The sequence below is a fragment of the Octodon degus genome, unplaced genomic scaffold, assembly GCF_000260255.1.
Source record: "Octodon degus isolate 3935 unplaced genomic scaffold, OctDeg1.0 scaffold00164, whole genome shotgun sequence".
Classification (NCBI taxonomy): Eukaryota; Metazoa; Chordata; class Mammalia; order Rodentia; family Octodontidae; genus Octodon; species Octodon degus.
The window spans coordinates 1,879,171-1,906,897 of record NW_004524740.1 but is presented as its reverse complement, the minus strand read 5'-3'; the positions used below and the strand labels follow the sequence as shown (position 1 = coordinate 1,906,897).

At 36.0% G+C, this 27,727-nt stretch overlaps 1 protein-coding gene across 4 annotated transcripts in view; it reads right to left on the bottom strand.

The window, feature by feature from the left end:
• Acaca (acetyl-CoA carboxylase alpha) overlaps positions 1-27,727 on the bottom strand; it is a 292,108-nt gene that overhangs the window by 82,351 nt on the left and 182,030 nt on the right. For all 4 annotated transcript variants that reach the window (XM_004643003.2, XM_023703133.1, XM_023703135.1 and 1 more), the window contains 6 exons: positions 25,025-25,066; positions 23,353-23,568; positions 22,510-22,665; positions 19,572-19,775; positions 14,088-14,243; positions 12,227-12,373 (listed from right to left, as the gene is read on the bottom strand). In XM_004643003.2, the coding sequence (XP_004643060.1) occupies positions 12,227-12,373; positions 14,088-14,243; positions 19,572-19,775; positions 22,510-22,665; positions 23,353-23,568; positions 25,025-25,066 (921 nt within the window). The remainder of the gene's footprint in view (positions 1-12,226; positions 12,374-14,087; positions 14,244-19,571; positions 19,776-22,509; positions 22,666-23,352; positions 23,569-25,024; positions 25,067-27,727) is intronic.

Below are 27,727 nucleotides of genomic sequence, written 5' to 3'. Positions count from 1 at the left end.
TGTTGTAAGTAGGTGCTTTAGACCACTGAGCCATCTCACCAGCCCCCAGTGTTTTTAATTTTGAGATAGTCTCACTATCTCACTATTGCCTCCACTGGCCTCAAATTTATAATCTTCCAGTCTCAGACGCCCAAAAAACTGGGATTACAAATGTGCTCCATCAATCCCAGTAGAACTGTTTATTTTTTAAAAGTTCATAGAAGGGGCTGGGGAGATAGCTCAATAGAATAAGCACTTGCCTGACAAGTACAAGGTCCTAAATTCAATCCCCAGTACCACCAAAAAAAAAAAAAGAAAAAAAAAGAAAGAAAAAAGAAAAGCTCAAGGAAAAGTATATGAGTTTTCTTTATTGGAGAGATTAAAGAAGTATATTCCAGACAGGATATCATGTCTGCATCTTGTACTATGAATAAGTACTACGAGGACAACAATATGTAATGTATTAATTTTGTAACTGTCCTACTATCCTGTTTTGAAACTGTCTCATTACTATTTGTTTCTCGATAAAATTTTTAAAAAAAGAAGTATATTCCACATTAGTTATACTGCTTTTAGGCGAGTATGCATGGAATATGAACAACAAGTACACCATGAACATAAATGTCACTGACACTTAAACTCATTGTGGAATCATGGATTGTATCATGGAACAGAAAAGGCCATCCTTTAAAAAAAAAAAAAAAAAAAAACTTGTAGGAAACAAAGGTTTTTTAGTTTATTTAAAATAAATAACAGAATATTGATTGCTTAGTTTTGATAATAATACTGGTTATGTAAGATATTAATATTAAGAGTTGAGGCTGGGGGTGTACTTCCATATGGTAAGTACTTAGCATGTATGAGGCACTAGATTTAATCCCCAGCACCAAACAAAATATTAGAGAAGATGGGTAAAGTGTATAAGGAAACTCTTTATACTATCTTTGTAACTTTATGAAAAATCCAGAATTATTTTAAATTAAAAAGTTAAAAAGTAAATGCTATGATAATTTTTCTTAATGATGTTTTTGAAGGTTAGTAAATTGGATATTGAGGTCACTGTTAGTATCCTGTACAGTTTTATAAAGTGATGACTACAAAGACTATGAACAGCACATTAAAATATCCATGATGGAATACTAAATTAGGAAAGACAGGATACAAACTGCATGCATATCATAATCTGAGGCAAAATAGTGTGATGGTTGAGTACACACCCAGGAGCTGGATGCTGATACACTGAATTTTAATCTAACAGAATAGAGACTTAGTTTACTAGTCACATAATCTTAAGTAAGTTACTATCCTTTCTGTGCTTTAGTTTCTTCAGTAGTAACTAGGGGTAACAGCAACCTACTGTTAATTTGTATGCTTTGTCACAGAGTGGCACATGCATATAATAAGTATATACTATATTTTATAATTCTATCTGAAAGTATTCTTTGGGGAAAACAAACAGTAAAATGAGATGATAGTTGTTAGGATGATGGAACTGTGTGTTTGTTTTTTTCTGTTTCCAAAATTAATCCTTCCGGGCCGGGGAGATGGCTCGGTGGAATAAGTGCTTCCCTGGCAAGCACAAGGGCCTGAGTTCAATCCCCGGTTCTGCAAAAAAAAAAAAAAAGTGGGACAAAATTAATCCTTCTTTCCTTCCTTCCCTCCCCCACCTTCCTCCCGCCCTCCCTTCCTCCTTTCCTTCTTTCATTTGAGGCAAGATCTCGCTGTGCAGTCCAGGTTGGCCTTAAACTCACTATGCAGCCCAGGCTGACCTTGAAATTGCAGTGTCCCTTCTGCTTCAGCCTCCTGAGTATTGGGATTACAGGCATGCAACCACCATACCTTTAATGTTGTTACATTGCACTAATGCCTTCTTTTTTAAAAAGCTTCTTAAAGGGAGTAAAATTCTACCAGCACAATGGATTTCCCATGTTTCAGAGAAACTAATTCTAGATTAATTATTTTTTTGTCTTTTTGAAACAGGGTTTTACTATGCAGTTCAGGCGAGCCTCAAACTCATTTTTTAGCCCAGCCTGGCCTCAAACTCATAGCAATCCTCCTGCCTCAGCCTCCTGACTGCAGTGATTATAGGCATGTGCTACCATACCTAATTTAATTAGATTTTAATAATAATAGATATTTATGTAAGAATAAAAAGAATAAAATGAAAATTTATGAAGATTAAAAGTCCAGAACCACCTTAAGAGAAAATCAAGAACTGTTTTATATTGTTGGTGATATCATCTAATTTTTTAAAAAGAAATGCTCTGCAATGATGGGGCTAAATGTAAATATATATATATATGTATACAGACATACATAGGTTTATACAATATTAATAACTCCACCTGAGAAGTAACTGCTTCAGTGTTTTTCTGGTCTGATGGTTAAATACATATTTATACTTTTAAAGTCAATATTTGTACAATAGACAAGAACAGTGCCTATCAGCTAAATACATATTTAGGACTGTACCACATGTATTACAAACATGTACTAAAATCGAAAGCTTATATTTATACAGAGCCTTTCATCTTGAAGGGGGCTAAAGAGCTTTACAAACATATGTACATAAAAGGACGTTTGCACTGATAGACAGGCAAGGTATCAATTTGCCCACTTCCAGCAGTACTGGGTAGGAACACATGGCGTCAACAGATGCAGGTCGGTAACAGCTGCCAAGACCTGTAACACAATAATCCAGTTGTGATGCACAGTCACTGAAAGGAGGATTGCAACTTGAGAATAGCAACTGCTCTCTCTTCAAGTGAAGAAGCACCACAGTCATTTCCAGCATTGTGTTTTTAAATTATTCTCTACCAAACTCAACTAATCACTTGACAAAATTGAATTTGATACTAGAAATGGCTTCTGAATGTAAAATACTTTCTGTCTGATGACAAGCAGTAGGTTGAAAAACACTTTCCCCTGCCCTTGTTAGATTTGGGGGTTGGATATTCACAACATTCAGGAGAAATGGCTCAAAATATACTAAGAAAAGCTTTGTCTCAGAGGATTTTATCATTTTAAAAGAGTCATATACCCATCCCATTTTAATTAGGACAACATAAATGTTTTACTGAAATTACCTTATATACATGGGCCCATCAATATTATTTACACAATGAAGATTTTATATTACAAATTCCGGATGAATAGAAGCAGACAAGGAAATGGATCTCTTGCAGAATCGAAGAAGTCCAAGGGAAGAAGCGCAAGAGTTGAGGAGGACAGAAAGGGGAAATAACTAGAATAAAGATATGCCTTGTACAGGAACCTAATAACCTCAATTAGTGTAAACATTATATGCTATAATATGAGCTAAGATTAATAATATCAACAAGAATGAAAAATGGGATAGGGGAATTGGAGTAAGGATGGAGGGGTAGAGAATGGAAATTAAAAAAACAAAACAAAACAAAAACAAGCTGTGGTATATAAATGTAACCACAGTCATCCCCAAGATGACTGTTAACTGTACGAACTGCAAACATATACTAATAAAATGAAAAATTTAAAAAAATTCAGTAATCACTAGAAAAGTATACACAAGTGTGACAATGTGGTTAGAAATGCAGCTTTCACTGATTTCACCAAGCCCCAACTGCCTTATATTTTAACTAAAGAATAATAACCAAAAGAAACCCCATCACTTGAATCCCCCTTTTCCCATTTTCTGTTTCTCTCCTACTTTTACCTGGTTAAAAAAAAAAATGATACTCTAGGACTACGGGCTGAGGAAGACTGAAAGATTAAGGAAGAAACCAAAAGCAACCTGTAGCTTACCTGTGTGAGTGGACAGGTTTATGGTCTACAGAGTTCCGAGTCAGGCTTCTTGGCACTGGCAGCACCAGCATCTTCTTCCCTGACCAATGCCTTGCTCAAGCACTAACCAAGTGGTCTCTACACACTTACTGAAAATTGTTTTCATTAGTATAGTAATGAACAATTTTTTAAAAAAATTTTACTTTAGGTGATTTTTTCATAATAGAACTCCTAATGAACAAGTTTTGTAGCTTTTATTAGGGTTATTGATCTAAGCTAATTTTCTTAGAGTGAAAAAGGGAAGAGCTACCATGAATAAACTCAGGATTAGCATAAATAATTACTTGTTTTCCTTATACAAGTCCTGAGGAAGAAAATATTGTCTGGCCACATCCTGATTCTGGAATAAAGACACTCAAGTGAGGGAGGAGGAATGGGGAGGAGAAAGAAAGCAGAAGAGAACAGTCTTATTTAACTGTTTTTATGTTGGTAAAATGATTTGTGCCACAGTATTTCCATAAGAAGTGGGACCATTATTTTCCTGTAGAAACACATTTGGTTTGAAAAGTATCACTGGACAGGACGTGAAAATCAAACCAAATGAATTATTCACAACCTCCCATCAGAGGTGATCATTATTTCTGATGCTCCAAACAGTGATTAGGATTCTGCCCTGAGATGTCATTTTCTCGCTGAGTAACACCAGCAATACAGAAAGACATTATCTATCTACCCATCCATATATGTATTTTTTCTCCTGGGAAGACCCTGGTTTAATGTAACTATAACAGATACTAAAAATATGATAATATTAACATTTATTCTGGCGGTACCCATAAATGCCATTAGTCTGACACAAAGTGTCAACACTAATCATGACCCAAAATTAACACCAAAATTGACATCAGCATTAATTGTACTATCAGTGTGAACAGAATGTGCAGGCGCACACAGGCACTTCCCAAAGCTGCTGCTGTCATAAAATAAAACAATAGTGCTAAGCTCAACAAGGAAATTTGAAGGGAAAACAAGAAGGTGAAACATAATACTATTTTGTTTTTTAAGGGTGTGAGAAGCATCCATCAATTCTAGCTGCACTGTGGGAGGCAAAAAAAGAAGTTCTGTTATGGTTGCCTTTCTTCTGTTTCCATACTTTGAGTTCACCTGTACAACATCTCATCCTACAGATTTAAATATATGTTAAAGTGTGGCTGAGATGTTAATGCTTTATTACTGATTTCCCATTTAAATCTAATACTTGAGTGCTTTTTGGCAAAGCATCCAGTAACTATTGTTCTAATTCTACTAATGTCAGGAAAATGACTACTCTGCAAGGGACCATAACAGCGATACAAAGAACCACAGAATGTTAGAGCTGAAATGGATTTAGGCATCATCTGCAACATAAAAAAAAGGACCCAGAAATAAGAAATTGGACCTTGGGCTCCTTTTCATATATGTAACAAAATGTTACCTCTTGCATTGTATATAAAATATTAAATCTCTACTTTCTATTAGAAACTATAAAAATGGTTAGAATTGTTATAGCAATTTTAACACATTAGTCTTAAAATATGATGAAATGTCAGAAAATGTTATATAGGTTTTTTTTTTTGCTGTACAGGTTTTAAAACATGCATTTAAAAAAATAAAGATACATATTTTTAAGCCATAAAGCAATGCAATGAAAAATGTCAATACTTTTCATACTATATTATCTGTCAGATGTAGCACTGTTCTATTGCCTAGTATTATATGATAACATAAAAAACAATTTTCCTGGCCAGAAAAAATTTTGATCTTTTGATAGTTCAAAATGGCTGAACAAATTTACCTCAACCTCTCTAAAATGTGATAAAAAGAAAAGTATTTTTAGAGCAAAAGATTTCATCTTAGAGGTAATTTTTGAAGATATTGAAGATTAAAAATCATTAATAGGGAAATTACTTCTTTATAGTATTTATCTATAGAAAACTTCAATAATTTCACACCTGTATACACAGTAATTTAATGAGCATTTTTTAAAAAGCATGGGCAATGGAGTACATATAAGCCAATAGTATTTGAGAAATGGAGCACAGGATTATTGGTTGATATGTAAATTAACCAAGTTGGCCTATACTAGTTCTAGAAGCCTTACCCATTAATCATAAGAACAAATGCTGAACTCTGGTGCTCCACACTACACCTCATCCTCTTATGTTCATTACTGCCTGTGGCTGGTGCTGTAAAGTTCCTTGACACAGGGTAAGATGTCAAATTCTTTTTCAGTACAATCTTAAAACTTACAACATGTACAAAAAAATGCTGGCAAGTACATTCTTTTGTTTAAGGGTTTTGGAGTTACTTTTCAAAACAACTGAGGAGTCTTCTACCAGTACTGCGTTAAGTGGGCCAGTAAAAGGGATTTTCAGTGTCAGTCAAGCTCATTGAGCCTTGGTTTGCTAACAGTGAGGTGAGTCACAATTACCTAAGCAACCTGATGAGAAATTTCTAACATCAATAAAAGTTACTCAGAAAGAATCCTAAGAAAAGTACATGTATCTCCAAAGAACACCATTAGAAACTCATGAGAGGTAATTCCATAGTAAGCAGACTTATTTTCCAAAATTAGCCTGCAGTATCTTTCTAACAAAGGACTTAACAGGTAGAAAACGGCTTTAGACAAAAATGTGTAGCCAAATATGCCTAGAATGGAGAGAAAAGAAAAGAGTATAATGATTATAAATAAACCTATCTTACCACATATTTCATAATACATCTTTCTCTATATTTAGAATTCCTATCTTGCTAGGCCTGAAATCAGGATTCAAGATTTTCTTAAGCCCGTGACAAAAAATAAACCAAGTACAAAAATAAATGGTTATAACTACTAGTATGTGACCCTTTTATGCTGAGGATCTCAAAGCAGTTACATTCTCCCATCTTCAGTGGTAGTTTGGTGGCTGACAGATTGCCCCCAATCACCACATAGACCATGGTCCTGTTTTCCTGAGGTCTATTTCAGACCTCACCATCAGAGCATTACAATTCAATTATTCTGCTTTTCTAACACATATCTCATGTAATCTTATACCTCCCATAAAAGATAAAATTATTTCAAAAGAATGAAACAGAAGAACAGTAAAATAATCTAAATTAACTTTCCATTCATGAGGCTATGAGGTCAAACTGAGTTAAACAATGTACAAATAAAACCTCATCATAAACTAAAAAAAAAAAAAAAAAATCTGAGTCCTATGTTCACGTGAAATGGCAAGCCTTTCATTCTCCAGTCTGAAAGCAAAAAAAAAAAAAAAAAAATCTGAGTCCTATGTTCACGTGAAATGGCAAGCCTTTCATTCTCCAGTCTGAAAGCATATACACATACTTTCTCTGGGCAGTTTTAGACTATATTGGGTACAGCTACAATTTCAGTCCAGGATAACCCAAACAATTTCTTTGAAAGTATGGAACCAAGTGAATCAAGACAGAGGGTTATAGTAGTTTTTCTAAAGTAAGAGATCCTTTGGGTTAGGAAGTGCAGTTTAAGAACTGTGATAATGGATACACTAATTAATTGCTTCTAAGGCTTAGTTAAGTTTACCAACTTCCTTTCCTTACCTAACTTCTAATTTTTTTTTTACACACAAAGACTTCCAAGAGTTACACCAACATGTGAGACATGCAGTCAAGTGGTTATGATTTAAGATGGTTAGCAGATGTAGTGATATCACCTCTTCATTTTCTTCTATTTTTTAAAATTAAAAAATTAAAGGGACACTATGCTTTGAAGATACTGACCAACAGCACACTGAATACTTAAACATTAACTAAATATGAGTATTTGTTAGGCCCAGCAGACCTTAAATTCTAATGCCTAGTTATCCCGAGCATTTTACTTCTGAGAACATAAAGCAGAACTGAAACCAAGATATCAGTCATGATGGCAGTTAGTCTTTAAACTTTAATTTACACTACTTTTATTTCCTCTTTGATCATCCCTTTTTCCAATAACTGTGTAGAGCATTATATGGGTTGAACATTTCTCCAAGCAGAGAGTTTAAACTGGCAATTGCACATTGTAGGGGCATTAGAGAAAACCTACTGTGCCAACTGAATAAAAAGGAAGAACACAAGTGGATTTGTCTCACCAAATAGGAATTCAAGAGGCTTGTTTGAGTGCTAAACTGCTAAGAAGGAAAAACCCTGACACCTAGTGCCTATTTGAAAAATTGAAACCTTGGAGCCACCACAACTTTCAAGTGAAATACTATGTGTGGAGGTGATTGTTGATTTGCATTCAATTTAGAATATATTTTTCTCATGTAAAAATGTTAAGGAAAGAAAATCTGCACCATAAAAGAACCTGTCTCTAATTACCCATCCTTTTTTTTTTTTGATATGTGTACTGTACCTATTATAACTGCTGTTAAACACAACATCTTCTTGTTTCACTTTTTCATTATGACAGGATAGGAGACAATGTTAAAAAGCCCACATTCTGAAACAGTAATTTTGAGCAGCACTAAAATTACTATAAAAACTGTTACTCTATGATATCTTTCATTATTGCCCAATTTGGAGGTTCATGATTTAGTTCTGGAGGTATTAAAAATAAATAAAATTTTAAATGTTAGTAATTTATTTGAGATGAACATAGTCTCAAGAAAGCTAGGATTTTCTTTGTCTTCCCAAACAAAGTTAACTTGTTCTCTGTCAAGTCTGTTATAGCCCTTGGTTTGATCTTAGCCTGAGCTTTTCAATAACAGGATTTAGTGCGAAAAGCAGCTGCACAGATTGTGAACTGTTACTCAAGATGTTCCCACCTGCAATTACAGCTTCTACCAATTGATCAAAACAGGTTAGCAAACTGGCAGGAAAATGAAAACAATTTCTCTAAAATAAAGAAACAGTAATGTAGAATTGTTGGCTAGCTGCATTTCTTCTGCATCCAAGCTCAACAGCACACATTCATCTAGCTGTGTATTTACATATAGGGCTCATCACTATAGCATCACAGCAGCTAGAAATGAAACAAGGTAAGTCTATGTTGCAATCATATCTTCCTCAATTTTCATTTTTATTTGCAACTATTAAAAATCTCAGGCATCTCATCTTTAGGGCATTTGTAACTAACATGGTTCACAGATTTGGTCTACATCTTTTTTTACTTCTATATTAAATTCATACTAAATGCAATGTCATTCAAATCTGTTAAGAAAAATGTATTCTATACTTTTCATTAGGTATTAGGTAGAATTTCTTTTGTAAATATTTATTCCTGGGGAAGGAACAACTAGGAAAATGGAGAAAGAAGCTAAGAGGGAACCAGAAATGCTCTTCTCTGCTTTTAACACAGGCCCAAATGTTCAAGATGCAGGTCACATCTCGCTGAAATAGCCAACATTCTTCCTTAAATGGCAAACAAGTTACCTAAAACTAAATGGAACTGAATTGGTCAAAATCCTGGTCCTATCACCATCTCACCTATTTACTGTCCTTGGGGGAGGAAGAGACTAGCCACCAATATAACCGATGGACTGATAAGTGCAGGTTTGCTGTCTTTGATTGGGGAGAAAAGCATCCCAATTCATGGAAAAACTTTGCAGGAATGCCTTGTTTTTCCTTATTCCATCTATGTGTGTGCTAGCTTTTTAACCCAGAAACTCCAATCCTTCAAGGTAATACAATACCACCCACAATGATGACCTAGAAGAGCCATCACCTTTGGAGAACGCCACATTATGATGATTTAATGCGTAGGTAGCATCAGTGCACTTACATCAAGCTTTGGCTCTCAGAACAATAACAGGTCAATTTTTTAATTCCTTGTTTAAATAAAACTATTTCTCAAGACTCCATTCAGATGCCTATTCTCTCTGGGACAGGGCAGATTTGCTCCAAACCTCATCAGTCTGAATTCTTTTCATTCCCTTTACATCATTCTTGGGGTAATACATGGAGTGCCAGGCTTCTGACACGCTCGTCTCTTTGGTCAAAGAAAATTAAACTGCACTAGCTGGGGTCAATGTCCCCTGATAAAACTGGGCTCAGCCTAAAGGCAATATAGCCTACTGACACCTTGTCATCTCTTAGGCACAGCTGTCCCTCAGAATTCTGACTGCTAAAATTCCATCCTTAGACTGGTCAGTCTTTCATCGGACATCCTCCATTGTAAGTTCAAGCTATTGGTATAGAGTTTGATACTAATACCCTAACCACATTCCTGTCATGCAGTGCCCTATAATCTAGCTAAGGTCACTGACTCCACCAGCCATCCTGGGCATTAGTCACTAACTGCTCACAAAAGAGCATCAGTCTCAGTTCTCCCAAGCTCAAAGGCTCAGAAACAGCAAGCTAACAACCTCAATCCTAATCAATCATTTGAAGAAAATGAAAAAAGAACAAAGAAAATAGACAACTTAAAAAAAATAGATACTAAAGAGGGGGAAGTATAAAAGAAGAAAGTGAGAACAGGCAAAACACAAAAATCATTTTAACAGATGCTATTAGCTCTCTAGTTTCAAAACTACTAAAACATTGGAGAAAGGAAAACATGTGGCTCCCCTGTAACACTAGAATATTACTCATAGCTATAGTCCTATCCAGCTGTTTAAGGTAATCCTTTTCCACAGGGTTTGTTAGGTCTTAAAAGGGTTAAAAAAAAACCTTTAATTTTTTTTATTCATTCGTGTGTGTGTGTGTGTGTGTGTGTGGTCTTTGGGTACAGAGTCCTGTATAATAAGACTATTTGTATTCATACTGGCAGAGTAAACACTACATGTTCATGCCCAGGCAGCTCTGTGCTTGTAATTTCAGCAAGAACAGAGCTCTGTCCCTCTGGGACTTCACTATTCCCCCAGTCTCCATTCGCTCAAACAGAATGAGAGCAGAGAGAAAGAAGAGAGAAAGATCATGGCAAGAGGTTTCACATAGCACCACAGCTAGCTTTCACACAGCCAAAAATCTCATTTTGTGTTTTAATTACATTAGTTAAAACCATTTTACTCTCAACCCCATGTTCATAAGGGTGCCTTCTATTCCTGATTCAATGAATCAGAATTTAAGTCTAGCACAATAGAGCTTTTCTTTCCCACTGAGGTGCTTACTAAGGCAATGCTACACATAGTAGCACAAATCTCTGCTTCAACTTCGTGTTGATGAGTATATATCTATTCTTATCAAAATTCTATGCATCCTATCTTTCCTGTGCATCCTCCTATGCATCTTCCGGCCTTTGCTATTTGTAAAGGCACTAGATGAGAACTCCTACAAGCCTGATACTCTCCATCTGGTCCAGTGCATGTTTCCATTTTAATATTACATTATCTATTCATGGCAGTCCCTACCGTATTACTGAAACATCTTGTATTTAGAGGATATTTTTAAAAGATATGGAATAAAATGAAAAATATCTGCATATTATATTTAGTGGTCTCTGCAGGCTGTTTAAGGTGAACACCCAGGTAAAGATTACTCTAAGAAAAGAGATTTATCTGGAAATTACATGTAAGGTTTATTACAGTTTTGATCATTGTTATAACTGGAAATTAGAAGCATAGTTAAAATCTGAAGACTCTCAAGGCATGGAGAGAGATACCAGAGTAGAGAAGAAAATGTAATCATTATTAATATGTCATTATAAGAAAAAAGATAGCAAGACTAGAAAATGCATTCTTAGATAACTATCAAGAAATGGGTCTCTATTTCTTTTACGTTCAAACCTCTGGTTCTGACTGAGCCCTTAGAAGAACACATTCATCCTGTTTTTAAGAGCACCAGATCAAATAAATTGAGCATGGAAAAAATACTTTAAAAATACATAGTTAAATGCAAGTAAGTAAATAAGGAAAAAACACTAGGCAAAACAATACTTTAAATGTCCCTAATATAGAAATCTCAAAATTTCCAATGTATACAAAATAGAGAAAGTATTCTCATGTACCTAGTTTTAACTATCAATTCTTAATAATTATTTCATGTTTCGTCTTTTCTCTCATTTGCATACTTCTTTATTTAAAACAAATCTTAGATACCAGGTAATTTCATCTGTAAATATTTTAGTATGTAGTTAGTAGAAAACAACACATTTTTAAAAAGCAAAATCAGGGGCTGGAGAGATGGCTCAGTGGTCTAAAGCACCTACTTAGAACAAGCTTAGCAAAGCACAGTGGACCGCGGTTCGATCCCCCAGCACCACATGCCAGCTAGCCCCGCCCCCTGGTGGGCTGAGCTGGCCACACACACACACAATAAATAAATAAATAATTAAAAAAAAAAGAAAAAAAAATAAAATAAAAAGCAAAATCATAACACCATTACCACACCTAAAAATTTAACAGAAATTCTTTTATATCCATTCAGCAATCTCTTACTAAAAAACTCTAGTAAGACAATTATGCCACCCATGTCACTTAGAACTTAATACTATTTCATGACCACCCCAATAGAAGGTTGGTACCAGCAAGCACAGAAATAAGGAGAGGGGGTTTCAACTGCTTACCTCATTTCCTCCTGGAAGCCTGTTCATGTGGACCAGCTGGCCTTGATCATCCAATACCAGTTCAGTATATGTCAGCATGTCAGAGGGCAGAGGGGGTGATGGAAGGAATGCTTGAGTGGACATAGACTCCCAGAGTTTGATTAGGGACTAGTGGAGAAGAGAAGTTTCACTAATCAGTCACGAGTACTATTTCAATACAGACAACAATAATTACTAAGATTTGGTTAATCTGGTTTTGTTTTCTTTAAGAAGTGTTCTGTAGAGTTAAAAGTATCAGAATAAATCTTCCAATGTTCATTTTCAGTTAATATAGATTTGTAATTATTCTTTACATAACAAAAGTCAGGTATTTTTCTAACAAACTAAAACTGTTGAGTGAATCAGAACTGGCCCTACAACATCAACAAACACAAAAAAACCCTAACATTAATCCAGAAATGTTAAAATGAAGAACGAAGTAGTATCATCTCAAAAAGAAGGGAAAAACTTTTCTTCTATAGAAATCTGGTGTGAAAGAAAATCCACAAAAGCAAGACATGACACCCAGCTAACAAAGAAAATCCAGGAAAGCTAGAATAAAGTCTCTACTAGATGTTTAGGGAAGAAAAACATTTTTCATAGCTACAGGCCAATACATAGGCCAATACACTAAGATATAAATGATCACTTATAAGTATGCAATCAATTCTGCTCAAATTTGAAAAAAAGACATACCTATTTCAAAACCATTATGATTTCCATTTCTAAACTTCTCTATAAATAAGATGAATCCTTTAAGAAGTAGGGAGCCAGTTCTTTCTTTGCTTGCCTTACAGCAATATTTAATGGCCAAATGGCTTGTGCATACATACATGCTCTAGTCATTACGTTATGTCTATTATATAGGAAAAATACCATAAAATCAGATTTCTATTTATGACACTGATGTTGAACCAACACTGAGCTTACAGGCTAACAATGCTTTAAGGGGGGGAAATACTGAAAGAAAGTAACTGTATTTCGAGAGATAGAATCTGTAAACAAATGGTTATATAAAGGTAATGTACTCTCTTGGATTTGTGAATAATACAGGAATTATAGATAGATTATTTACAGTCTATATATATTACTTTATTGAAATTCAAATACTGGTGGTATGACTAGGAGACTTGGGAAAATCCTATATTCATAGAATTTTTTAAGACAAATTCAGTATTCTTTTGATACCTTATTCTTTATCTGTTACATTTTCTGCTAGTGATATACCTTTCTTGCCTTCTATTGATGGAAGAAAAATCTGCAGCAGAGAGATGATTCACCATACACATCAAAGGAATTTATTTTCATATAGAGGATGAGATTCATAATATCATATTTTTTATGCTAGTTTTTATTCAGCTATAATAAATCTCCCACAAAAGAACTTATACTTTAAACTGTGTACCATGAACTCTATATTCATTTGTCTATGCTATCTATATTGATTCTCAGGGTATTAGCCTAGGCTATCAGCTTGAGACCCGGGTTATCTTGGAAAATAGGAAAATGAGAGCTAGCATTTCATACCTCTTTTTAATAACCTTAACTTGAATACAAACTTAGAAAATATAAATACAACTTCCCACACAGATCATTATAAATTACCAACACAGGCATGTAATCTTCATTACTGTCTTCTGCTGAAGAGAACTTGTCACTAATCATGACTATCTGATACCTAAGGTAGCAATAACCAAGTCTCCAATAAAATAGAAATGAGAGTAGTATCAAGATATCTCCTGCCCTTTGGGAGAGCCCTTTTTTAGTCAATGTGATAGAAATTCAGGAAAATCTTCACTCCCAGCAACATGTCAGGCTCCCTAACCCTGTCAGCAAGTTTTACCTGTCGAAACATCTCTGGAATATCATATATGTATGTTGTTCCTAAGGACTGTGCCTGAAATCTCTTTGACTGAAGGAGATCTTTGGTCACATATGGAGTATTGATTAACATTCCATGTAGTGGTCCCTGTTTATCGCCATATGCTTGAAACATGATCTGAAAAAGAAATAATGGAACAGCAAGTTTTAAAAACAGAGGGGAAAAAAAGTCCAGCTACCAAGAGGGTTTTCTTTCCTCAAATGTTTTTTTCTTGAAAAGCATTTTTGGTGGGTTGAGTAGCTCAGACATGCCTGTGAACATTTAGTTCTGGATTCTCTCACCTCTCCACAGGCTAACCAACTCCAAAAAGATACGTAACCATCTCTACACCATATGCTATTCTCATTTTTTGATTAGTTGAAATCAACACAGTGTAAATTTCACATCTCAAAGACAGACTGATGGTGCTTGCCTTCTAAAGTGACTTGAATCCCATATACTTAGAAATGACATATATCAACTTAGGAATCTGAGAAGTCTTAGTACTTAAACTGAGGAACAGCTATGCACATTGAAGATAGTTCTTTTTTTTGGCTGGCTCAACCTGCCCTGGGGGACAGGGCTGGTGCAGCATGTAGTGCCAGGGATAGAACCACGGTCCCTGCACTTTGCCTAAGCAGGCGCTTTAGACCACTGAGCTATCCCCCCAGCCCTTAAGATAATTCCTGGTCTTTGGCCAGGTCAAGCAATTCATAAGACTGTAGTTCACTTGCTTAGAAGGTACCTCATAAGTATTATTAGCTACACAAAAGCTTCAAATGTTTCACCAGAAGTACATTTCATTCATCTACCTAAATAATTCTTTTTTAATTTTTATTCATTTTAAAAATAATTTTTCTTGGGGGCCTGGCCGTAGCTCAGGCCTTTAAGTGGCTGCTTCCACAAAGCTGTCAGCCTCAGGTTGCTGGAGTTCGAACCTCACACCTCTCCAGCTCTCCAAAAGTGCCCTGAAGGCATTCGAGGAACAAAAAAAAAAAAATAATTTTTATTAGCACCTAAGATGTAGCTTATAGTAAGATAATATTTATTAATTTCTACATTAAACTATACATATATTTCTCCTGTATACTGTCTACAACTAGTGAATAACTTCTGCAAAACCTATCTTGTCATATAATGAAATCATCACACCAGTTTTTAATCATTTTAACTCAAATATTTCTAGAAGAGTATTCCACACTCCATATATTTAGCTAGTTTTATTTGCTTATAAATATTAATAAGGGATGCCATTATTTCAATTCAATTAATATTTATTGAGTGCTCAGGGGTTGTATAACACTAAACTAGGCACTTTATGTATGAATACATAAAATATAGAGATTTCCAACACAGTGAATACAAATGGAGATTGAGATGAAAGGGTATGTATATGCCCACATGTATTTGGGCCTGAAATATAAGTAGAAATCTACCATTAATGAATAGATTTATGGACCTGATATGTAGGCAGAGGGATGTAGTTCAGTACTTTCCTAAACCCTGGGGATAGGCTAAGTGAATCTTTAGTCCTCTGGCTCAGAAGAACAAGAGTGTTCTGCTTACTTGTCAATCTGGGCAAAACTAGCCTCAGCCTGCTTAAAGACCAATGGACTATAGTTCCTAATACTTCTTCACAAATGGGAAAAGTCACCATGCGGGAGACAAAGCCAGCAATGTCCTAGGCATGTAACAGTAGAAATAGTATTGTTTAAGAATTCAAAGTGTTGAGCCTGTGAGATAGCTCAGCAGATTAAGCACCTGCTTAGGCAAGCATAGGGACTGGCATTCGATCCCTGGCACAGGATGCTCCACTGGCCTTGCCCCGGAACATGCTGAGCAGGCCAATGAGTCCAAGCATGGTGTTGCACGCCTATAAACAGGAGGATCACCATGAGTCTGAGCTGCATAGTGAGACCTTGTACCAAATACATTAAAAAAAAAAAAGAATTCAAAGTGTTATGACAAAGGTACAACGTGAAAAAAAAAGGAATAAGCACATTCTTATAACTACCTTTCTTATTTATTAAGAGATAAGACCCATGTGTATAGAGTTTGAGACTCAGTTTTGCCAAGCTTTGGAATGAACTTAGGCTGCACAGATACACTATGTAACTGTGCACTGAGGAGCGGGTACTGAGTAAGCCTGTTTGGGCGCATATATTGCTGCTGGTATAATCACTTTGGCAAACAGTTTTATCAGTTTCTTACAATGTTAAACATATACTTTGTATGAATCAGCATTATACTCCCATGTATTTCCTTAACAGAAGTGAAAATATATGAAGATTTATCAATGAATGTTCATAGAAGTTTTATTTCTGCTAGTCCAAACTAAGAAATAAAGCCCCAAATGTTTATGAACATGTGAATGGATAGGAAATTTTTGGTAAATCCATAAAATGGAATACTATTCAGCAATTCAGCAAGGAACATACTCACAATCTATGTGACACAGATGAATCTCAAACAAAACAAAACAACACAAAGCAAGAGAAGCCAGGCCCTAAATACTGCATATTGTCCAATGCAGTTTAAAAAGCTGTATTTATTTAGTTTGTTTATTTATTTAGTAGTACTGGGGATTGAACACCTTGCACTTGCCAGACAGGTGCTTATGCCACTGGGCTGTCTTCCCAGTTGCCTGTCCAATTTTAATTTTATGATGTTCTTGGATAGGCAGAACCTACAGTAACAGAAAACACATCGGTTGTTGCCTAATACTGGAGTTGGTGCTTTACCACTAACTGCAAAGAGAATGAGAGGACTTTGTGGGAATGAGATGTTCTCTATCATGACTGTGATGGTAGTTATCAGGGTGTACACAACTGTCAGAATGAATTGAGTTGTACTTTAAAAATGAGCCACTGTATTCTATTTTTAAATGTTATTTTTCCCTTACACTATACATTGGAAATCAATTCACTTATACAATGGATTACCCAAATGTCTTCTCCACACTATGACTGCCTGACATCATTGCTCATTACAGCCTATACCACAAAGACTATAACAAGGAAAATGAAACAAAATGAAACTTAAGCCAGTCAACTCTGCTCCTTATTGGCAGAATGAATAAATGATGGTGCGAGGTAAAGAAGTTGATAGTAATGGAAGCCACTGTATGAGCAGCTATCTATGTTAGTTTCATTTTCTACTATAATGAATGCAATAAACATGGGTAAAGTATGTTTTACAAGTTCATAAAAATATATACATATTTTATATATCAAACACCTTTCACCAGAGGCTATCAAAAGAGCTTCTCTTAGAAAAGAATCTCTGGCCCACATACTTTACTCCCTTAGAACACAGGACTTATTTTTGTGATGGCACATATAGTCTAGAGGAAAACTATGTAGCATCTCCTATTGTTCTGTATATTTCTGAATGGAGATTATTTTTAATCTTTATGTCCATACTTCCTAAGTGGTTAATAAATAGTAAACTAATGAACAAAAGAATGAGTAATAGGCATGGTGCTATAGTGATTCACTAAAGGAGGAAAAGTGTGGCAACAAGCACCAAGTAAGTGCTGGGAATAGGGTAGCTGGGTTGGAGGCTGCGTCTTCTGTTAGTTCCTACACCAGCCCTGGCTCACAAATGGGTTCCTATGCCACAGTGGCTCTTGAACTCTCAACTGAAGAAACAGCTTGGGAAAGATCACTTCTTTTAGGGCTCCTTCATATGTGGGAGGAGCCCACTGGTAAAAGGGGCTCTTCCCTCAGGTTGAGGGTAACTAATTCATTCTATCAGATGCCTACTGTTCATTCTGCGCCAGGCACGGTATCAGACCCTGATTGGAAGCATCTGGGTTCTCCATGCTTCTATGTCACCATTAACCAACATGAGGGAAATATATAAACAAAAAAAAGTAGTTATGAAGAACAAACATATTTATCAAAAACATTAAAGTCTCAAGTGGCCATCATATTTTTCACAACAATAGGCCTGCCTTAAGCTATGGTAGAAGTTAATTAAAAACATCCCTGCCCGTGGAAAGCTTTGACTGAAAATGTATTTAAGGTTGTCCTGAAAAACATCAAATGCAGCAAAAATTACTGAGTACTCTTTCTCACTCATTCCTTATGCTCCTGTGCACTCACTGTTTTAACTGCTCACTTCTCACAGGATAGATTTCTGTGGTCATTTAACTATGAATCAAAGCACAGAATGAAAGGTCACTATAACAACTGTCCAAAATGAGATTTAGGGGGGCCTGCCCCATAGCTCAGTTCTTTAAGTGGCTACTTCAACAAAGCAGTCAGGCTCAGCTTGCTGTGGTTCAATTCCCACAACTCAAGCCAGCCAAACCTGCCCTGAAGGCATTCAGAGCAAAAAAAAATCCTTATTCTGGGGCCTGCCTCTTAGCTCAGTTGTTTAAGTGGCTGCTTCAACAAAGCAGTCAGCCTCAGGTTGCTGTGGTTCGATCCCCACAACTGCAGCCAGCCAAACCTGCCCTGAAGGCATTCTGAGCTAGCCAAAAAAAAAAAAAAAAAAATCCTTCTGCCAAAATGAGATTTAAAAATTCATCCTCAAAAGACTAACAAAAATGTTAGCAGACTCAAAAGGCAACAGGTAAAATCAAGAGACACACTCTCTTCCTGGCATCCAAATGCATACAACAGATTAAAACCCTTGTTTAGGTCTTAGTTAATTCTTGTATGTCCAAGTTTAGGCCAGAATCCTAAAATACTACCCTAGTTCTTAAAAAAGATGTGAGCAATGACAAAGCAACCTATGTTCAATAATAGTAAATGGCGAAAATATTTAGAAACTAGTGACAAACAGATCAAAAAATGGGTTGAGGTTTGCCACTTTGCTCCCATATAGATAGATATGTTAACACTCAGAATTCTTTGAAAGAGAGAATGTGTATAAATGAGTAATGTAATGGATAAAGTCACTGCTTGGCACAGTTTGTGTTATTATTATGCGATGTTGAAATATTCCTTTTTGAAGTTAGATACTGGTTAAGATACTCCAAGTCTCCTTCCCTCACCGATAGTGGCCTAATTATACAGAAACTAGGAAAGACAAATCAGACCAGAGAAGACTAGATTGCTGACGTAGCCTAGAAGCCCTATAAAAAAGAGGCCTAAAGTGCAGATTTTTTTTTTTTCTTTTTTTGTGGAACCGGGGATTGACCTCAGGCCCCTGGCAAGCGCTTATTCTACTGAGCCATCTCTCTGGCCCCTAAATTACAGACTTTTATTTGTTCACATGGCATATGTCAGTGTTCACCAATATGTAACAAAAGGTTGAGGGTTTTGTAATATTCACAATTTAGAACACAATACATATTATAATGTAAATCAAGTTCTGTGAACTCACACAATCACTTATGCTCAAAGAATATAATCCCACTAATAAACCAGTGTGGTCTGTGAGCTTGAGTTCTCCATATCCAAAACAAGTATCTGTAGGACCAATTCAAATTCAGAGGAGCCAGCTTGACTACTGTACCTGTGCTGTCCTGGAGTCAGTTACTTCCTTGTATAGGCTGATGTCCAAGTAATAGCCAGACTCGTTTGTCAGGAAGAGGCGGATGGGAATTGCTTTTCCAGTTGGTGTCAGGCGAATGTTGATCTTCAGTTCTGCCTGGAGGACGCGCAATTTCCACAACCGACTTCCATAGCGCATTACCATGCTCCGCACAGATTCCTCAATCTGACAGACATATCACCAAGCATAAAACTTAAGTACCTTATAACTAAGATCTGTTTCATGTCTGCTTACCTTTGGGAAAGGAAGAACGGAAAAAAGATGCTGGTTTGTAGAATGTGCACCACATGTTCATTTTGTAAGCGGGCAGCTAGCTTTTCCTCTACTGTTGCTTAGAACAAGTCAGGGGCAGTTTCATACTAGTCTAGCATTTGAATGGGTTTCTCTGACTCACAACACTCAAATCTATACAATTTCTTTCCCTTTCCCAATTATATTCATACTTTATATAAAAAATCTGTAATATCTAAAATTAAAAGCAATGGGATTTAAGAAAAAGCCTCAAATAAGAATAAAATCCCTAGTTATATAGCTATTAAACAGCATTTATATGCATGGTAACTATGTTTCACTGCACTTATAGGACTTTAAATCAACATAGCAATTACCACCATGAGGTTTTTTCCATACAATTTTATTAAACTTTATAATATATGTCTCTTGGTAAATTGTACAAATTAAAGAAAGGCAATTTGTAGATGGTGCTGGAACATTCTCTCTAAACATTAGATCTTTGAAGTTTGGTCTTTACTAAATCCAACTGGAATTTAAGAAAATGGGGTGGATTCTCCCTAGCTTTCAAGCAGGGTAGCTTAGCACTCAGTTCAGGGATAGAAGAATTATTTTTAACTGAAAGACCTTAGACATGAAAGGTGATTTTATTACTGACATACTACAGAATAACTTTGCTTCCAATGTTGCTAAAAGCAGTTAAGGCATACTATTCAAAAGTAATGCATTCTTAAACATATTTCTAAAATGCCTTTTCATCTTCCTACAAAAATCTCAAAATTATCAAGGCATGTTGGTGCACATCTGTAACCTCAGTTATTCAGGAAGCTGAGGAAGATTACAAGTTCAAGGCCAAAGTGGACACCTTAGTAAGACCTTATCTCAAAATAAAAAAATAAACAGGGCTGGGGATGTAGCTTAATGCTTCATGGGTTCAATCTCTACAACTCAAAACAAAGCAAAGCAAAGCAAAACAAAACAAAGCAGAACAAAAGCAAACCCCTCTATATTATCTAATATCCCCCTCCTCTTGTTCTTCAGTAACCTGCGCCACTGTGAAGTTTATTTCTGCATTACAGAATTTTACCTTGGAATGGATTTAAACAGTTAACTTTTTTCTTTCTTTCTTTCTTTCTTTCTTTCTTTCTTTCTTTCTTTCTTTCTTTTTGTATTTTAGGGAAGGGTCTCAGGGTGTTCAGGGTCTCACTACTAGATCTGACTTGTAGTGATCCACCTGTTTACAGCCTCCCAAGAGCTGGGATTACAGGTGCACGCCACCACACCCAGTCTCAATTGCTGTGTCAGCATGCCCTAAGGATGGGGACAGCATATACTTGCTTTCTAACCAAGAGATAATTATCCATTCTTATCTTTTTGTTTTTGAGACAGGGTTTCACTATGAATGTGGGCTGGCCTCAAACTCGTGGTAATCTTCTGGTCTTAGCCTCTTAAATGCTGGGATTATAGACATATTCCACCAAGCCCAGCTCCATTCTTTTCTTGAGGGAACATAACCAACAATCTCTATGTGCAGAAAACTGACAGCTAGGTATCTATGATTAGAAAAGCAAGGCTTGGGCATATGGTATTTAGAGTGGAGACATACAATTTGATGTTAAAAATTTTCAGAAAAAAAAGCAGGCCAAAACTAAAGTATATATAATGTTATCCAGTGTCCTGGCTGTGTGTCTCCCGCCTCCCCTTGCAGTACCAGGGATCCAGCTCAGGATCCTGTGTATGCCACACAGGTGCTTATGACGCTGAGCCATCTGCTCAGCTCCACCTGACTATGTTTTAAGCCTTCCAGCTGCCTCAGTCCCAGAATTCTTAGGAGAAATTTTTAATGTGATGAAACTTGAGCTTTCTCCTTCACTTTCCTAACAGACAAAAGCAGCCTATCATTAGCTTGCAATTTTGAAGAAACATAGAAAACTGTTTCTCAGGTCTTCGGTACTAAGTTAAAAAACAGAGGTCCGTTCCTCCTATTGGTCATGAGAAAGGTAGACCCTGGTTATTCAATCCAGATTCTACACTATATCATGAGAGGAAAAGTCTGGGGGAGCAGAACGAGGGAGCAGTCTGTCTGCATTACACCTAGGATAAAAGTACAAATATAAAGTTATCTTGTTTTCTTTCCTGAAATTATATAGAATGTGATTTAGAATAGAGTCTCTAGAAAGAAAATAGGTGCAATTCATGTGAAACTTCAATCATTCAAATTCATTCACTGTGGAAAATACGAAAGAGAATTAAGTTGGACATTTTAGTAACAATTTAGTGCTCAAAAGCAAGTTAGTTAAAATGCCTATTAATGACAAAATTAATTATTCCACATGGAAAATCCTAGGGAAGAATATAAAATAAGATCACTATAATGGAAGATATCATGCAACTGGTATCAGCGGAGGAAGAAAAAAAGTTTATACTGCTTGCAAACATCCAGCAAGCAAACCCCACAGAACATTTAGTTTTGAAGACTGTTCTTAATAGATATAGCACATTTTTGACACTATCTCAGAAATTCAGTCTAATAAGCAGTCTGAAAACATTAACAATTAATGACTCAATCTACTAACCAATACTGTTTCTATATCCAAGTGAGATAGGTACAAATAAATCCCTTTGCTTGTGCTTGCTAGTGTCAGGAGAGAAGCTATGACAAGTGTACCTTTGATGGGTCCATGATGACCGTTGGCACGAAGTTGAGGAAGATATGGTTACAGTCAGTACGGACATTTGTATTATTAAAAGCAACTTCTAACTCATCCATGGCTTCCAGCAGTAGCCGCTCCCCTTCATTTTGTAGATATTCAAAAGAAGCTTCCTACACAGTAAGAAAAAATCACCAACGTTAATGTAAAGAAATTACTCAAGCAACAATATGTTATAAATCATAAGAAACCAACCTAGAACATGGTTTACCTTTACAGAGTAATGTAGTAACCTTTACAGGCAGTAGGAGGCGGCAAAGGCCCCACGAGCCCTTACTCCTACCCCTTCATGTATCATTTCCTATGAACATAACAGGTGGAGAGGCAAGGCATCTTCAGTTTTAACCCCTCTAGGATATTTCATGTATGTCAAACAAAACTATTCAGAAATGAGAAGATGAAGAAATCCTATGACTATCGGATACAGTAATAACTAATACACCAGGAAGCCATATATACTTCCAAAAGATGGTGGGATTACCTCTTTCCTAACTTTTGTGCTTACTTTTTATCATCACTCAGCTCTCTCTGTGATTTTTCTTTTAGCATACTTTTCTTTTTCTCAAATGAGTACTATCATATTTCCACTACTAAGAAAAACTTGATTAAAGAAAAATGACCCTTTCTTATTTGGAATGTTTATTTTTGTGTAAGAAATTACTCATGGACATCTGCTGGTTATTGGAGAGTAAGAAGAGAATGAGAACCTTAATTCAAACAATGAAAACCTGATTTTGAACCATGCCCATTTTCTCTATCCCTTTCCAAGAGATAACTTCCCATTAGAGTACAGCACCTACCTTAGTGACCAGATCAGAATGTCTGATAATTGCACGAACAAAGAACCTGTAGTCTGTCACTTCTGTGCCCACTTCTACCTTGGCTGCCCCAAGATACAGGTGCATCTTGTGGTTAGCACAAGGAATGGCAGTAAGGTCAAAATTTCTCATCCGGTTCAACTCTAATTGGAAAGCCAGAGCAGGCTCCAGGTGACGGTAGATACGATCCTCCTCAAACTGAGCAGAAGAATCGGAAAGGGGAGCGGGCATAAAAGGCAGTTATAATATTTTAGTAAAAGATACTTGAAAGTAGAAACAGTAGCTATGATGGGCTAATGAATAACAAAAATGAGCTACATACCAGATTACTATTCTAGCTTTTATAAGATTGTCTACTTCCCAAGCTTTCAACATTTATGTTTTTGTAAGTGGCGATGCTTGCCATTAAAAAGAGACATAAATAAGCAAAAGACTTTAATTCCCTCAGAAATCTTAAAGTATCTAATGTCATTATAAAATAACCACAGCATGCTTCACAATAATATCCACTTCACGTGCTGATGTTTAGGGTTACTCAAGTAGTCTGAAATATTTAGGGGAAGGACTCATGTCTTACCACTTATGATACAGTACAAAGAACACGGCAGATGACATAATTTTTTCAAAAAGATATTTGGCTCTGGAACATACCATATTCATAGATAATTACACATATATCTTTTTAGGGAGTTTTATTAGTATGCTTATTGTGATGCTTTACTGCAACTAAACTTTTTCTAGAGTGCATGCCAACTGGTGAACAGAGACACAAACACAAAAATACAAGGTGGTAATAGGAAAGAAACAAAATGATCTGGACTTTTATGTTTTAACCTTTTTTTTTTTTTTCTTCCAGAACTGGGGATTGAACTCAAGCCCTTTTGCTTGCCAGGGAAGCATTTATTCTACTGAGCCATCTCCCCAGCCCCTGGACTTTTATATTTTAAAATGAAAAGAAAACATACATAAAAAAGTTGAATATAAGTAAACTGTCTATAAGTGACAAGAACAATCCTGAGTATGATAATAGTCCTTTAATATCACATTATTGGGACTGTTCCAAAGGATAGAAATAATTTTTAAAGATACCAATTTCTTTGGGTAGCTAAACCAACCTTTCTGTAATGTGTTTTAGTTTAAGGCACATGTAAGGTAAAGGGAAAACAAATTCAACCAGAGAAAAGAGAATGGCAAAGATGTCACTCTATAGCTTTTGAGAAAAAAAAAAAAAAAGATTTCAAAATAAAAGAATCAATCAATCAAGCAATCAATAAATAAAATAGAAGGATCGGGCTGGGGAGGTTGCTCAATGGCATAAGCACCTGCCTGGCAAGCACAAGGCACAAGATCCTGAGTTTGATCCCTAATATAAACAAACAAACAAACAAATAAATAAAATATAGGGGTGGGTTGGCCACATAGCCCAGTCGATTAAAATGCCTGCAGTGCTGGCCCTGCCCCTGGGGTGCACTGAGATGGCAACTGAGACTGGGTGTGGTGGCATGGGCCTATAATCCCAGCACTTGAGAGGATGTAAACAGGAGGATCACTAGGATTCTGAGCTGTGTAGTGAGACCCTGTAGACCCTGTACTAAATGCATTAAATAAATAAATAAAATAGAGGTGTTGAGATGGGGAAAGAATCAGGCCTTACCTTATCTCTTGCACGGAAGGTAAAAAATTTAGGGAATTCTCTCTGTTAAATAAAATAGGAAATGTGTCAGTCTTTCACATATATGGCTCTTTGGGGGCAAACATACAGAAGCAGTCAAGCTCCTAGAAGACAATTTCCTAGAAAATAAACTTTTGACCAAGCAGAGTCCAGGGAATATAAATGATCCTCCAGGTAACCGTCACTTTGATCCCACTTCCAAATTTGAGAATTGCCACACTATTAACCTAATTTTGTATCTACCCTCCCACAAAGAAAAAAAACCTTATTTTTTTCAGTCTTTCCAGTAAGGTGTGGGGGTCACTTTCTCAGTGCTCCTCTTGGCTCAACCTGGCAAATAAAATCAATATATTCTTATGCAGTAGTCACTGCAATAACAGTTACTGGACTGATTTCCCAAATTTTTCTTTAAAAAATCTTAAAATGTAAACTAATCAGACTGTAGAACAGTGACGGCAAATCTTTTAAAGCTTTCAGTGATAATACACAGCTGACTGCAGCACACGTGTCACAGGTTCACCACCACAGCTATAGAATCTTCCACCCATGTTTTTCTTCCCCTCATATTTATTCTCAAGTCAATAATTTGAAGTGTTTAAGTGATATCCAGAGACAAAGAAAATACATGATCTTTGATCACTTCCACTCTTACATAAAGGAAAGAAAGGGGTAAGACTAGTAAACTTGTAATCATTAGGTCTTACTGCTCTTTTGCAGAACATTACAAAAGAAAGCGACCAATTTACTAGAACCTTATTAATTAACAAAGATGAATTCAATTAGCAGAGCTCATTAGTTTCTGAAATTTAACTTATTAGCACCAAATACCCCTGTTTGTTGGATGGGAAGCTCTACTGGCAGTGTTGGAATCAAGTCATTACTATTTGCCTCTATAGGAGGTTTCATTAGGCATCTTCTTCATTAAGAGTGCAATAAAATCAAACACTTATTGGTACAAAGCAGAGACCAGGACTAGCTGCCTTCATACTCCTCAGTGGGCTTTAGAAACCATGAAGGAAATGTGGACTCAAAATCTTTTAGGTGGCAGGTATTCTCACATGTTGTCCCATTAAATGCTATCAACAAACTCTCAGGGGAGGAATTACAATCCCCATTTTACAGATGAGAAAACTTTGGTTCAAGTGGTATGCCCAGGATCATAAAGCCAGAAATAAACTTTGGTTTCTCTAATGTCAGAATCCATGCTTGTTCACTTCTCAAGTTTCTATTCTTGTTATCATCGAAATCCCTATTAGAGAATTTCTCTTTAGGTGGGGGAGGGGACCAGAAATTAAGACTTCAAGGGAAAACGAAATAAACAGCAAAACTTATGCCAAAACTTTTGGGTTATGGATTTACTAAAAACTTATTGAATATTGTCCACAGGTATTATAACTTACCCTCACTTTTTCATAGTTAGTAAACAGATTTCCATTTTCATAGGTACTTAACTGTAAAAATAATTTTAATAGACTTTGAGGAATTCATTTACCATGCCCAGGGAAATCTATTAGGCAGATCTGTGGTATGTAAAAGCCTTAGTGTATGTTACACAGGACTGAGGTACTTCCAATAATTCTCTGATGTATCCCCCATCCTTTGCCCCAGTGACAGTGAAGTATATAAGAATAACTTGAAGATTGAGCTAGAAGATGCAGTTGTCAGTAGATTTATGCCCACTGCTTTTTATAATCTAAATTCTGGTTTTATTCCAAAGTTTAGTTGCCAGAGTATGAGTTAAAAAAGTAACACATGCCAAAGTAACAAAATCTTAATATGGGACTCTGAAAGAAGTCAAGAAAAGAGAAGATACAAATTTTTAAGTATAAAATAAAATTTTTTCCCCGGTTCCGCCAAAAAAAAAAATAATAATAATAAAAAATAAATAAACTTTTTTATTCAACCCAAACATTTACTAGCTAATTAATAAAAATATTTCATTGGCTTAACATTTACTCAGCTATGTACACTGTACCATTTTTCCTAACCAAAAAAAGCTTTCTTTTCCAATTAACCAATTGATGAAATGTGTAGTAATTAAAAGGCAAGAAAGGCAAACAGTCTGAATGGAAATACTTCTATTACAAATAATGAAAGAGACTAACCCTTAGTGGAGAATGAACTATCTGTAGTAAAAAGGCTAAGCAACAACCACCAATAAAAAACAAACAAACCACTTTCATCAAGGTTAGCTAAGAAAAGCTGTCATGAGATGATATAAGCATTTTTTTCTTTAACTTTTGAGTGTTTACTGCCAAGTAAAATCCTTAACTAAAATTTTGAATATTCAGAACAGGAGGCAATAAGCTCTTCTGTGAAATGGGAAAGTAGGGCCATTAAGCAATTATTTGGGAGATCAGAAGCCTGAAAACTTTTATATAAAGCCATCTCTTTTGGCATTCAAAAAGCCAGAGTTTCACAGAGAGCAAACTGGTCAAGCAATGGCTGTGACTCATTCTCCCACTGACAAAAGGATGTACAAAAGGGGGTACAGGGCTGCAGGATAAATCCTGAGAGTACTTGGCTGATCTTATCAGATACAAAAGTTACATTTCTTGGTATATAGGTCTTGCTATATCTTGGTCTTAATCATCCAGCAGAAAAGTATAAAAACGAAGTATATAAAGTAAATCCATATTAATACGATGAGCTGTAAAAGGCTCAAGTCAATAACTTCTGAGGATA